This window comes from Danio rerio, chromosome 24, assembly GCF_052040795.2.
Source record: "Danio rerio strain M-AB ecotype USA chromosome 24, GRCz13ab, whole genome shotgun sequence".
Taxonomy (NCBI): Eukaryota; Metazoa; Chordata; class Actinopteri; order Cypriniformes; family Danionidae; genus Danio; species Danio rerio.
Window position 1 is genome coordinate 2,405,277 of NC_141044.1, and position 13,242 is coordinate 2,418,518.

The window sequence follows — 13,242 nt, forward strand, 5'->3', positions numbered from 1 at the left end:
GTATTTTGACACGTTAGCAGCTTTGAAAGCTAAATGTATTGTTCCTGAAACTTTAATAAACAAATATATGTGTAATAATAATAGTAAAAAAAAACATTTTAAAAGCTCAATTGTACATGCCTCTCTCTTTCCCATAAAATGTGCTTTTTTGTATGGCGGCCATTTTAGATGCAGTGTAAGAAGTGGTTCGTAGCATGCCAGCCAATCAAATGACATATCACTAGAAAGCCCAGGATGTCCTCTGAACATTACCAGGACTTGACAGAGAAGATCAAATAATTAAAAGGAAAATTCAAGAAAACACAATGTCCACTACAGAGGACACAAGTCCATGACACAGGTCTCAGGAAGATAAGTGAAGAAACGTAATTATACTAATAATAATAGGAACGCCAACAAAAACAAATGCAAATCTGCAATAGTCACATTGCAAAACATGCAATGTCAAGTTGGGATTATAATTAACCCACAACCACAATTCAGAGACATGATTTGATTGCAAATTAACCCTAATAAATATAATAGTGTGAAAGATTTTATTTTATTTTATTTTATTACATATTTTTGCATTTTCAAGGCCTTTGACTAAGACTTCAATTGAATTTAAACCATTTGGGCTCTAAAAAATATAAAATTTGTCACTTGAACAAAGAATAATTGCGTCTATGTACGGTGTTCAGCATATATAAGTACACCCCTCTCAAATCTCTATTTTAAATTCATATTTTAATAGGAAGCTATGCAATATTATATGTGTGCTTTACAGTAGGTTAGTCAGTATTGAAGCCAAATCTGGAGCTTATCTAACAAAATAACTTACGTTAACTGTCCAAAAACTAGTACAGCAAAATATATATTTATTTGTCATTTCATATGAAAAATGTCATTTCATTTCATTTTCTTGTTGGCTTAGTCCCTTTAATAATCCGGGGTCGCCACAGCGGAATGAACTGCCAACTTATCCAGCAAGTTTTTACGCAGCACATGCCCTTCCAGCCGCAGCCCATCACTGGGAAAGCCAAATGTATATGTTATAGAAAAATCTCTGTCATATATAATGCCATATGCTATATGGCATTTGTGTGTGGAGTTTGCATGTTCTCCCTGTGTTGGTGTGGGTTTCCTCCACAGTCCAAACACATGCGCTATAGGAGAATTGAAGTACTTTAAGTGTATGTGTTTGTGTGTGAATGAGTGTGTATGGGTGTTTCCCAGTACTGGGATGCGGTCGGAAGGGCATCCGCTGTGTAAAACATATGGGGAAATAGTTGGTGGTTCATTCCACTGCAGAGACCCCAGATAAATAAGGGACTAAACCAAAGAAAAATAAATGAATATACACTTAATAACCGCCCATGTTAGCATGCATTTACATTGCAACCTTTCACAATTACCTAATCACAGGGTTACAGGATTTACCAAGGGTTTCAATACCGCGATGATCGATTTTAAATAGTAATACTATAAATCTAACAGATATTTAGTGAAATATCTCACATCCAGTTTTACAACTCTATTTTACTATTGCAATAAGACGTGCAAACACGTCTGCTGGAGAAACCAAGCAAAGGGCTCTATCCCGGGTTTAAATCTGTGAGCCTATCAAAGTAAATCTCATAAACGTACTTTAGAAGTGTACATGCATGTGTAAAAAAGGTCAGACATCCCATGGCCTTGCGGGTCTCAGTTTTCACTCTGCAGTCAGTGGTTTATTAATAGCAGGCAGCATGTCGGACACCCGTGTGAGGAGGACCTGACAGGCTGTTATATCTCTCCGCTCTGGACTCTGACCTTGCCTCTGGCCAATCACAGAAAAGCAGCACTGCCAAGTCAGCACACTGTGATTGGATGGAAGTCATCACCACAGTAACCTCATATAGGATGACAACTCATCCACTGTTAGTGAAAAAATAAACGTACAAGCTGAATACTGCTAGTTATAACAACGCTATGACCGAATCAGAGCCTTCATTAAGGATTTAGTATGTAATGTGGCATCAAGTGTCCTAAGACTGCTTCTGTCCTTGAATGAAGGATGTCAATGGGAGGTTTTCATGAGCAGGCTGGCTAATCTGTAAAGGACTGTAAAACTTGTTGATGCATAAACAGGTTCATTCCATCCAATCCAAGCATTCCACTGTGATCTGCCAGAGCGCAGACAGAGGGCGCTGTGGTGTCAGACAGTTCACTCTCTCCAAGCAATGTCACAGCAAGGACAACCTGTGGCTGAGTGGTGGAACCAGCAATGAAAGGGTTAAAGCAAACAAAAGCAGCCAATCAGAACGCAATCTGACTTTCCTCTTTAAATTTGTGATCATTCTCCATGACAACAGTGACTCCCTCCTCTAAACATGTGATGCTTTGGCTCAAGATGGCTCCTTGCCAACTGCATGGACATAGTTTCCTTAGACATGCATCAGCAAACTTCATTCATTCATGTTCTTTTCAGCTTAGTCCCTTTATTAATCAGGGGTTGCCACAGTGGAATGAACCGCCAACTATTCCTGCGTATGTTTTACACAGCGGATGACCTTCCAGCTGCAACCCAGTACTGAGAAACACCCATACACACCATACACACACACACTACAGTCAATTTAGTTAATCAATTCTCCAATATCACATGTGTTTGGACTGTGGGGGAAACCGGAGCACCCGGAGGAAACCCACACAAACACGGGGAGAACATGCAAACTCCACACAGAAATGCCAACTGATCCAGATAAGGCTCGAACCAGCGACCTTCTTGCTGTGAGGAGATTGTGCTACCCAGTGCGCCACCGTGATGCCATAAGCAAACTTTTGGAAACCTAAAGAAATAAAACAGTTTCTGCAAGCTTCATAAAGTCAAGTTTAAGACCCTTAATCATTTAATTTCAGACTTATTCAAGGCTAAACACTATAAGGATTTTTTTCTAAAGGAAAAGGAAAAGATTTTTACTATCCTCATTGTTTTTTATGTAGTTTTTTTTAAATAATGTGTTAAAACAAGCAAAGGCAGTGGCGCAGTAGGTAGTGCTGTCGCCTCACAGCAAGAAGGTCGCTGGTTCGAGCCTCGGCTAAGTCAGTTGGCGTCTGTCTGGAGTTTGCATGTTCTCCCTGCCTTCGCGTGGGTTTTCTCCGGGTGCTCCGGTTTCCCCCCACAGTCCAAACACATGCGGTACAGGTGAATTGGGTAGGCTGGAAGGGCATCCGCTGTGTAAAAACTTACTGGATAAGTTGGCGGTTCATTCCGCTGTGGCGACCCCGGATTAATAAAGCGACTAAGCCGACAAGAAAATGAATGAATGAACAAGCAAACTCTGGTTTCATTGGTGCACTTTTTTTTATATGACATTTTTTTAAAAGCTAAGTATATGCACTGCTATCCCTCCAGGTCAGTGTCCTCGCCATAAATAAATGGAGAACTTTTAAACCAAATGTGATTGTACTGATAATTAAACTATATTAGTCAATAGAGTTAAAAACTCAACTATTTGTTAAAAGACGAGACTGCTGCTGATTAGATGAGTAGCTTTTCGTGGCCATGTGAAACACTATTTCAGTAAATTTAGGACTTTTTAAGACCCTGCAGGGGCGGCACGGTGGCTCAGTGGTAAGCACTGTTGCCTCAAAGCAAGAAGGTCACTGGTGCGAGTCCCAGTTGGCATTTCTGTGTGGAGTTTGCATGTTCTCCCCATATTGCCGTGGGTTTCCTTCAGGTGCTCCGGTTTCCCCCACAGTCCAAACACATGTGCTATAGGGGAATTGATGAAACTAAATTGGACGTATGCTGGCATAGTTGGCAGTTCATTCCTTTGTGGCGACCCCTGATAAATAAAAGACTATGGGAAAGATGAGTATGTATTATGAGGACAGCAGCAGCTCATGTAGTCAAACCAGATTCTGTTCACATCAGTCACAGCACACATTCCGTACATATCATAAGTTATATAAGTTACTGCAGCGTTTTCAATTCCAACCAACAATTTCACTTTACGTCTGCTTACAACTAGATCACCACAACTTACAGGGCATTTATTCAAGCCATCCTGATCTGGTGCCCTGATAAAAGTGTCTGCACAGGCACACACGCACGCACGCACAAGCACACGCACAAGCACACGCACAAGCACACGCACACGCACAAGCACACGCACAAGCACACGCACAAGCACACGCACAAGCACACGCACACACACACACACACACACACACACACACACGTTTCACTATTTAGTGACTTCCATTCTTTTATATCAGGTTAATGGTCTAACTCTAACTCTGTGAGTCAAAACAATGGAGTGAATCAGTGAGGACAACTGAGTCCTCACAAGTATAGCTAAACCTGCATGCACATACACACACAAACCACACACACACAAAAAAAACACACAAACAAGCAAACAAACCACATACACAAACAAACAAACACGCAAAAAAAACACATGCACAAACAAACACCCATACAAAACACACACAAGCAAACAAAAAACACAAATAATCACACTCACACACGCGTGTACACAAACACACATGCACACTAACAAACAAACAAACCACACACACACAAACAAGATACACACAAACACACATGCACAAACACGCATACATAACACACACAAATAAGCAAACAAAAAACACACTCAAACTTGTACGCACACAAACACATGCACACAAACCATACAAACAAACGCACTCAAACAAAATTACATACACACAAACACACCCAAATACACAAACAAACACACATGCACACAAATACACAGATGTACACACACAAAAACACACATACAAACAAACAAACGTGTAGACTTAACACACACACATGCACAAACAAAATACACACACACACACGCACACAAACACACACAAACACACACATGCACACACAAACAAACACACAAATGCAATCAAAAAACACACACATACACATGCATACACACAAACAAATACACACCACAAAAAAAACACACACAAACACACACACAACCAAGCAAAAACACACATGCACACACAAAAACACAAACAAGCAAACATGCACACACACGCCAGACACAAAACATACACAAAAACACACACAAGGACAGAAAACACACACAAGCAAACAAAACAAAGAAACCCACAAAAATACACATGCACACAAACAAACAAACCCCACATGCGTGCACACACAGATACATACACACAAACAAACAAAGCACACACACACACACACACACACACAAACCATCAACCTTCACAACCTTGTGAGGAAGTTGGTGTCTACCCCCCTCCATCAGCAAGGCCTGCTGGGAGAAGATACCATGACCAAAACGGGGGGGAGGCGTCGGGTGGGGGAGGTGTTTTAAACTCACCCTTAACTTCCTGCAAAGATCTGCCTCTCCTTAAACAAGAGCAAGACTGCAGATCTGACAGACCCCAGCGGTGGCACACGTTTACGAACACTAACACACACACAAACAAACCAACGCCTCTTCATTTATCTCTAAGGCACACACACTCATCCTCTGGGCAACTCTTCAGACGCAGGGTGAGGCTTGGGGGATGAATTTAACCAACACGTTTTCACTTCTCTAAAAGCTCTGAGCAAGTCCACTTCTCAAATGATGCTTTCTGCAACAGTGTGAGCATCTGGTGTTTAGTAGCAGTGTTGGTTAGCATCTCTTAATAATGTGTTAATGTGACTTGTGCATTGATGTGCAACAGATAGAAAAGAAAACTGAATATATGAAGAGTTCAGAAGCAAAAGGAGCATTTTCTATCAGGCTCCTCTGATTAGGTTCAGAAGTTTTACTTTATATATAATTATGAGGTTATTAGCTGGTAATTAAAATAGCTTTTTTTCATAAAAGTCACTGTAGACAATTCTTAAGGTAAATTTCTTTTGTGTCAAAACCAGCTAAATCCACGTCTGCTTTTTATGCAGAAACCTCTAAATCCACCTATCGGGACAAGACATTTTAATTAGTTGAAAATCACTAAAGACGCGATTAGAAATGATTTTACCAAACATAAAACACATTACACAAACCACCTGAAATTAAAAATACATCTGTCAAGTAAGTGGCGGTTCATTCCACTGTGGCAACCTCTGATAAACCAGGGACTAAGCAGAAGGAAAATGAATGAATGAAATCTTTAAGTGCATTAATCAATAACATTAAAACTGTCATTAATTAAATCTGAACAATCTGTTGTCATTTCTGATATATGGATTTAATGTAAGTAGAGCGATGTAAACAAGCTCGTTACATTCAGATAATATAGAGTTAAAAACATTGTGAGACATCAATATCTGTGCACTGTCCATTAATATAAAAAAGTAATCATTTATTGAAGTAATATAAATAAAGTTTAGTTTTACACATTATATTTATCTTTTAAAACATGGCTTGCATTAGCAAATAAAACACAAGGTAGGCCGACTGTGCAATAAATCTGCTCTCCGTTAAACAGAAATTGGGGAAAATATAAACAGGGGGGCTAATAATTCTGACTTCAACTGTATGTGTGTGTGTGTATATATATAAATATAAATATAAATATATATATATATATATATATATATATATATATATATATATATATATAAACACACACGTTTGTTTTTGTGAAAAGTGGACTTCATAGACTTCTATTCATTTTATACAGTTATATATTGTATTGCCCTCTCCCCACCCCACCCTACCCCTAAACCCAACCATCACAGGAGTCAGTGTGCAGCTCTACTCTCTGATTAAACTCATCCTGTAGGATTAATAAGCATTTTGAGAAATAAGGACGTCACCAATGTCCTCATATTTCACCTCCTTTCGTAATACCTGTGTCATACCCATGTCATTACACAGATTTGTGTCCTGATATGTCACAAAAACACGCACACACACACACACACACACACACGCACACACGCACACACACACACACACACACACACACACACACACACACACACACACACACACACACACACACACACACAGCTATTAACTTCTTTTCTTTTTTTTTTTTTTTTTGGTGAAAATTTTGGCAGGGCAAGTAAAAATCGGAACCACTGGCCTGATCGGGCCAGTAAAAAAATCTTTCAATTTTATTGGTAAAATCTTTAGACAGGTGCTTTGTTTGATGTTATATATAAAACGTTTGTCAGTGCAGGACTAACCTGTGCATGTTGCCGTTGGTGGTGAAGGTCTGATGGCACACGGTGCATTTGTAGGGTCTCTCTCCGCTGTGCACTAGCATGTGACGGTCCAGAGAGCTGGCCGAGCTCAGCGACTTCCCGCAGATACTGCACGAGTGGTCTGAAGTCCCGCTGTCAGTGTTGTGCTGGAGGAAAAACCAACTTGGGTCATTTCAGCTGATAATCACACTAACACACATTCATTCATTCATTCATTTTCCTTTGGCTTAGTCCCTTACACAGTGGAATGAACTGCCAACTATTCCAGCATATGTTTTAAGCAGCAGATGCCCTTCCAGCTGCAACCCAGTACTGGGAAACACCTATACACACTCATACACTACGGACAAATAAGCCTACCCAATTACCCTATAGTGCATGTGTTTGGACTGTGGGGGAAACCGGAGCACCCGGAGGAAACCCACACCAACATGGGGAGAACTTGCAAACTCCACACAGAAACGCCAACTGACCCAGCTTGAACCAGCGACCTTCTTACAGTGAGGCAACAGTGCTAACCATTGAGCCAAACCTGACATTACACTGTAAAAACAGCAGGATTCCACACAATTTATTCACGTTGTCCCAACATAAATTGATTAAGTTACCATGAATAAATAAATAAATAAGCTGCCCCCACCCCCCTCCCCAAAAAAAGCTGAAGAATTGTGTCGTTTCAGATTATTTTAAATAAGTAGTTTGGACAAACAGCAAAAATCCTTTCTTCATTGCAGGGGCACTACTAGGGGGGAAAGTTAGGACGATTCTAAGGGCCCATGCAGTTTTGGGGCCCTCAGAGATATTATTAGGGACCCAAATGACCCCCCCACCAGACCCCCGAAAGGTGCAGCCAGCGGCGCCCTTGCTTCAGTGTATAAAACCACGTTCTTCAATATATTGTCTTGTCTGATTCAGTCGTAGGCTCCTGCTGGTATCAAATGTTGTTGTTGCAATTAATTGTCGAAGTATTTATTCTAATATATATGATATTATCACAATATTAAGCTAAACTGGAAAAAAAATATTATTTTATCAGGTATAATAACAAAAAAAGCCCTTAGTGTATTGCTTTATTGACTACATTACATGTTTAGAGTGAATGAATGTTTCACACAAAGTAAACTGCAATAGGATGACAAAGTATAATAGGTCACACTTCACACTAAAGTCTCATTAGTAAACATTATATGATTCATTAAGGTCAACAGTAAGAAAAGGCAGGTTGTAGTTATAGCTTAAATCAGGGGGTCTTAAAATGCTGCCCGCAGGCCATTTACCAATCTACTTGAACTTCTGTGTTAAGCTGCTTCGGCACAATCTACATCATGAAAGCGATATAGAAATAAAGATGCACTGAACTGAACAACTGAAGTGTGCATGTTTACCTGGCGGATGTGCATGGTGAGCTGGTGCTGGTTCTGAAAGCCCTTATCGCACAGAGGACAGGCGATACACCCGCTCTCATCTTTGGCTTCCTGGAACAAATATAAACAAGGAAAAGTGCATGTAGTTACAAATTATTTCATTCTGTTCCAGCATGCAAAAAGCTTTTTCTCTTATATGCATAATGTTACAACCATTTTTAAGGTGATTTTACAACAGAAATAAAAAAAGATAAACATTTTGGTATAGACTAACAGTTCCAAAATGTAAATCTGAATGATAAGACTGATAATAGTTACAGCCCACATAAAGCATTCTTTTATTGCATGAATACTGTGACAACAGTTTTTAAATGCTGTTTTACAGGAGAAATTTGGGGAAGATAGAAAATTTGGTCAGAAAATCTTCAGAAATGTAAATCTGTTAAACTTTTCTACACTATTATATTCAAAAATGTGAAGTTGGCATTTCTTTTTTATTTATTCCTTTATTTTTTAAATTTGATTAATAAATAAATGAATAATATTAATAATAAAAATATTATATCATTGAAAAGTATTTATTCTATAGCACTGCGTTTTAAAATTATTAAATTAAAACCGTGATTTTTTTACGTGTGTATTTTACATAATACATTATGTATATGTGATAGAAACGCATACGTAAACACAAAAACATTGCCACATAGATATTTAAATGTATTTATAATTTGTATTATATAGATATATATTTAATATAAATAAACATTTTCTCAAATATGTGCATGCATACGTGTATTTAGACCAGGGGTCAGAATTTTATAATTTAAATATTATAATTTAATATAATATAATTTATTATAATATAATTTATTATAATATAATATAATATAATATAACATAATATAATATAATATAATTTATTATAATTTAATATAATATAATATAATATAATATAATATAATATAATATAATATAATAAAACATAATATAATATAATTAATATAATATAATATAATATAATTTAATTTAATAAAATTTATTATAATTTAATATAATATAATTTATTGTAATTTAATATAATATCATATAATATAATATAATATAATATAACAAAACATAATATAATATAGTATAATTTAATATAATTTATTATAATTTAATATAATATAATTTATTATAATTTAATATAATATCGTATAATATAATATAACAAAACATAAAATAATATAATATAATATAATATAATATAATATAATATAATATAATATAATATAATATAATATAATATAATATAATATAATATAATATAATATAATATAATATAATATATGCACACGCACACAGAATTACATTTTCATTTCCAGTTGCCATCACTCAGAAATGGCTGAAGGAGCGTGGGTAAAAGCCCATATGCAGTAGCGCGGCCTTGTCTTCTGACCTTCAGTGTTTTGTCAGAACATGTTGATGTGTGAAATACTGAGCTAAATTCACTGCTAAATAAACACTTGCTCAAGTCCTTGCTGCACGACCCCTCATCACACTTACACACACACACTCTCGCTCCCTATCTAATATATGCATGAGTGCAGCATTGATGAACATGTATTCGATTTTATTTCTAATCACTGTAATGCTGTCCTTCTGCAGGCATGCTTTGTGCATCTTATGACGAGCATCTTGAAGGAGTGTAAATGTGTGTAAACGGACACCACACACACTCGCTGCTGCTGCTGCTGTTGACAGAACAGCAGATCATTAACTTTCTGCTCCATTCACTGAGAACAGTTCATGTTTAAACAGATCCCATGCCGTCACATGACTATATGCATTACATCATAAATTAATTGTGTACAATATCTCATAATATATATATATATATATATATATATATATAAACAGGGAAGGCATAGATAAGTCATCCCAAAATCAGCGCTAAATAGACGCCCACATGATCTACAAACACACACCAGTAGACAGGAATCTTCAAAAACATCTCTGGGAAGAAAAGAGCACTTCCTTTTCCTGTGGAGGCACGCTCTGGCGAACAGCTTGGTTTTGTTTTTTTCTTTTATGGCTCTCTTGGCTTTTTAAAAATGTAGTTTTTCTTTAATTTTGTATTTGATCAATGAATAAATATTAAAAATATATATTGTGTATATTTTTATATTAACAAAAGAATTGTATTATTTATGCATGCTTTTTTTTTGGCTTATTCTCTTTATTTATCAGGGATTACCACAATGGAATGAACTGCCAACTTATCCCTCATACGTTTTTACACAGCAGATGCCTTTTTAGCCACAACCCAGTACTTGGAAACACTCACACACACACACACACACACACACACACACACACACACACACACACACACACACACACACACACACACACACACACACACACACACACACACACACACACAAACACGCACAGGCACACACGCATGCACATACACACATACTTATACACTACTGCCAATTTAGTTCATCAATTCCCCTACAGCGCATGTGTTTGGACTGTGGGGGAAACAGGAGCACCCGGAGGAAACCCTCACCATTACTGGGAGAACATGCAAACTCCACACAGAAACGCCAACTGCCACAGTGCTGACCATTGAGCCCCACTGATTTTTTTTTCTTTTATGCCCGTCTTTGAGAGAGAGAGAGAGAGAGAGAGAGAGAGACAGAGACAGAGAGATTTTTTTTTAAATATTAATAAAATATTATGTTATTAAACATGTATTCTACTGTAATGTTAATATTTTAAAATGTAATTTATTCCTGTGATCAAAACAGATTTCTCAGCATTAAATATTTTAAGGTTTTGAAAACAAATACTTGAGATCAATATGTCTGATAGAAACTTGACAAGTTTAATGGTGTTTTCAAACTATTGAGATTAGCATGACTTAATATATATATATATATATATATATATATATATATATATATATATATATATATATATATATATGCATTTTACTATTTAACTTATAACATTTAACTATTTAATTATTCAACAAACATAAATGATATAAATATGATAATATATTGATTATGATTAATTACATCCAAAATAAAAGTTTGTTTTGACATAATACACTTCCTGTGGAGGCACGCTGGTGAACAGCTTGGTTTTTTTCTACTATGACTATCTTTGGCGTTTTTTATGTCTTTATTTTCTTTTTATTTCTTTATTTTTTATTTTATTAATGAATTGATATATATATATAAATATATATATATATATATATATATATATATATATATATATATATATATATATATATATATATATATATATATATATATATATATATAGTATTATCTATAATAATAACAATAAAAATAATTTATTATAAAAAATAATTCTATTGTAATGTATTGTAAAATGTGATTTATTCCTGTTATCAAAATACTGAAATACATGAAATATTTTCAGGTTTCTAGAGAGTTAAAGCCGTGTCAGCCATTTAAAAACAACATTTTCAACAACAATAAAAATTATATAAACCTATTAACATCACCTCCAAAATGAAGTTTGTTTAGACATAATATATATAAACATAAAACATTTCCTTTTCCTGTGGAGGCACGCTGGCTTGTTTTTTTTTCCTTCTATGACTCTACTGGCTTGGCTTCAGGCCTGCACTGAGCTGATCGTACTTACCATTCAGCATGTTATGAGGGCAAGTGTCGTCCACTTTTTTGACCTCAGCTGGGAACGACAGTTTCGTCATGCACTGAAGCCCCATTCATTTCATATGGCAAGTCATCATGACCGGATTTACAAAGTTTGCAGGACAGAAACTGAGTTGATCCACTGCTAATACACAACTCTAAAGTCTGGGGTCATTCAGAATAACACTTTTATTCTGCAAGGATAAAACATTTGATAGCAAATACACTTTATTTTTAAAGTGTCCTTGTCATAATTTAACTATTTAACAAATTATTGATTAATTATGAATATTGATGAAGTACAAGGGTAACACTCGTCCATGCATTTTAGCTAAAGAAACTACTGCTTATTAATAGTTAGTTAGGTATTAGTTGGGTTTAGGTTGGGTAGAAATAATGATGTAATATACAGGTAATATCTAATAATATACAGGTTATATCTAATAATAGGCAGGGAATAAGCCAGTAGTTAATAGCGTAAATAATTTTTATAGCATAATTATGATTAAAATTCATATTTTCTTCACAGGAATTTAAAAAAAAAGACAAAACAATAAACAATAATAATAATAATTTTAATAATAATATCTGATATAATAGTTTTGACTATATTTTGGACCAGACTTGAGTAAAACTTGAGCATATAATTCATGTTATGCAACAGACTTCTTTTTAATATTTATTTTAGCTGTGATTGATGCGGCGCACCTGAGCTAACACCTGTTAGCAACTATTCTTCTCCTCCACCGGTTTTGTCTGAACTTGTTTGTGTTTAGCACTACCCGTCTGCAGACTACTGTACTACTTTACGCTCAGTTAATCCAGTAAATTACACAATTCACTGTAAGCTTCTTTACTTTTCCTCAAAGGGAGCGAAAGAGGCCTGAGAACTAGAGAAAAGGGCTCTCAGGGGAAACACAGTTTACTGCCTACATCAGTCTGTAACACTTTAAAATAATGGTGCATTAGTTAATGTTAGTATTTACTAACACAAATAAACACTGAACAATACAGTGATGACAGTATTTATTCC

The 13,242-nt window shown here is 35.9% G+C and overlaps 1 protein-coding gene and 1 long non-coding RNA gene across 9 annotated transcripts in view; both read right to left on the reverse strand.

The window, feature by feature from the left end:
* The window catches only part of rreb1a (ras responsive element binding protein 1a), a 105,441-nt gene that overhangs the window by 18,348 nt on the left and 73,851 nt on the right, over positions 1-13,242 (reverse strand). For all 8 annotated transcript variants that reach the window (XR_015524671.1, XR_015524670.1, XR_015524674.1 and 5 more), the window contains 2 exons: positions 8,548-8,637; positions 7,145-7,308 (listed from right to left, as the gene is read on the reverse strand). Coding sequence is in view for 2 of the 8 variants with exons in the window: in XM_087309021.1 (XP_087165147.1) it covers positions 7,145-7,308; positions 8,548-8,637 (254 nt within the window). In the remaining 6 variants the exon portion in view is untranslated. The remainder of the gene's footprint in view (positions 1-7,144; positions 7,309-8,547; positions 8,638-13,242) is intronic.
* LOC147830973 (uncharacterized) lies at positions 708-5,230 on the reverse strand. The gene is made up of 2 exons (XR_015524703.1): positions 3,294-5,230; positions 708-2,498 (listed from the first exon to the last, which is right to left on the reverse strand). It is a non-coding gene; the product is annotated as an uncharacterized LOC147830973 (long non-coding RNA).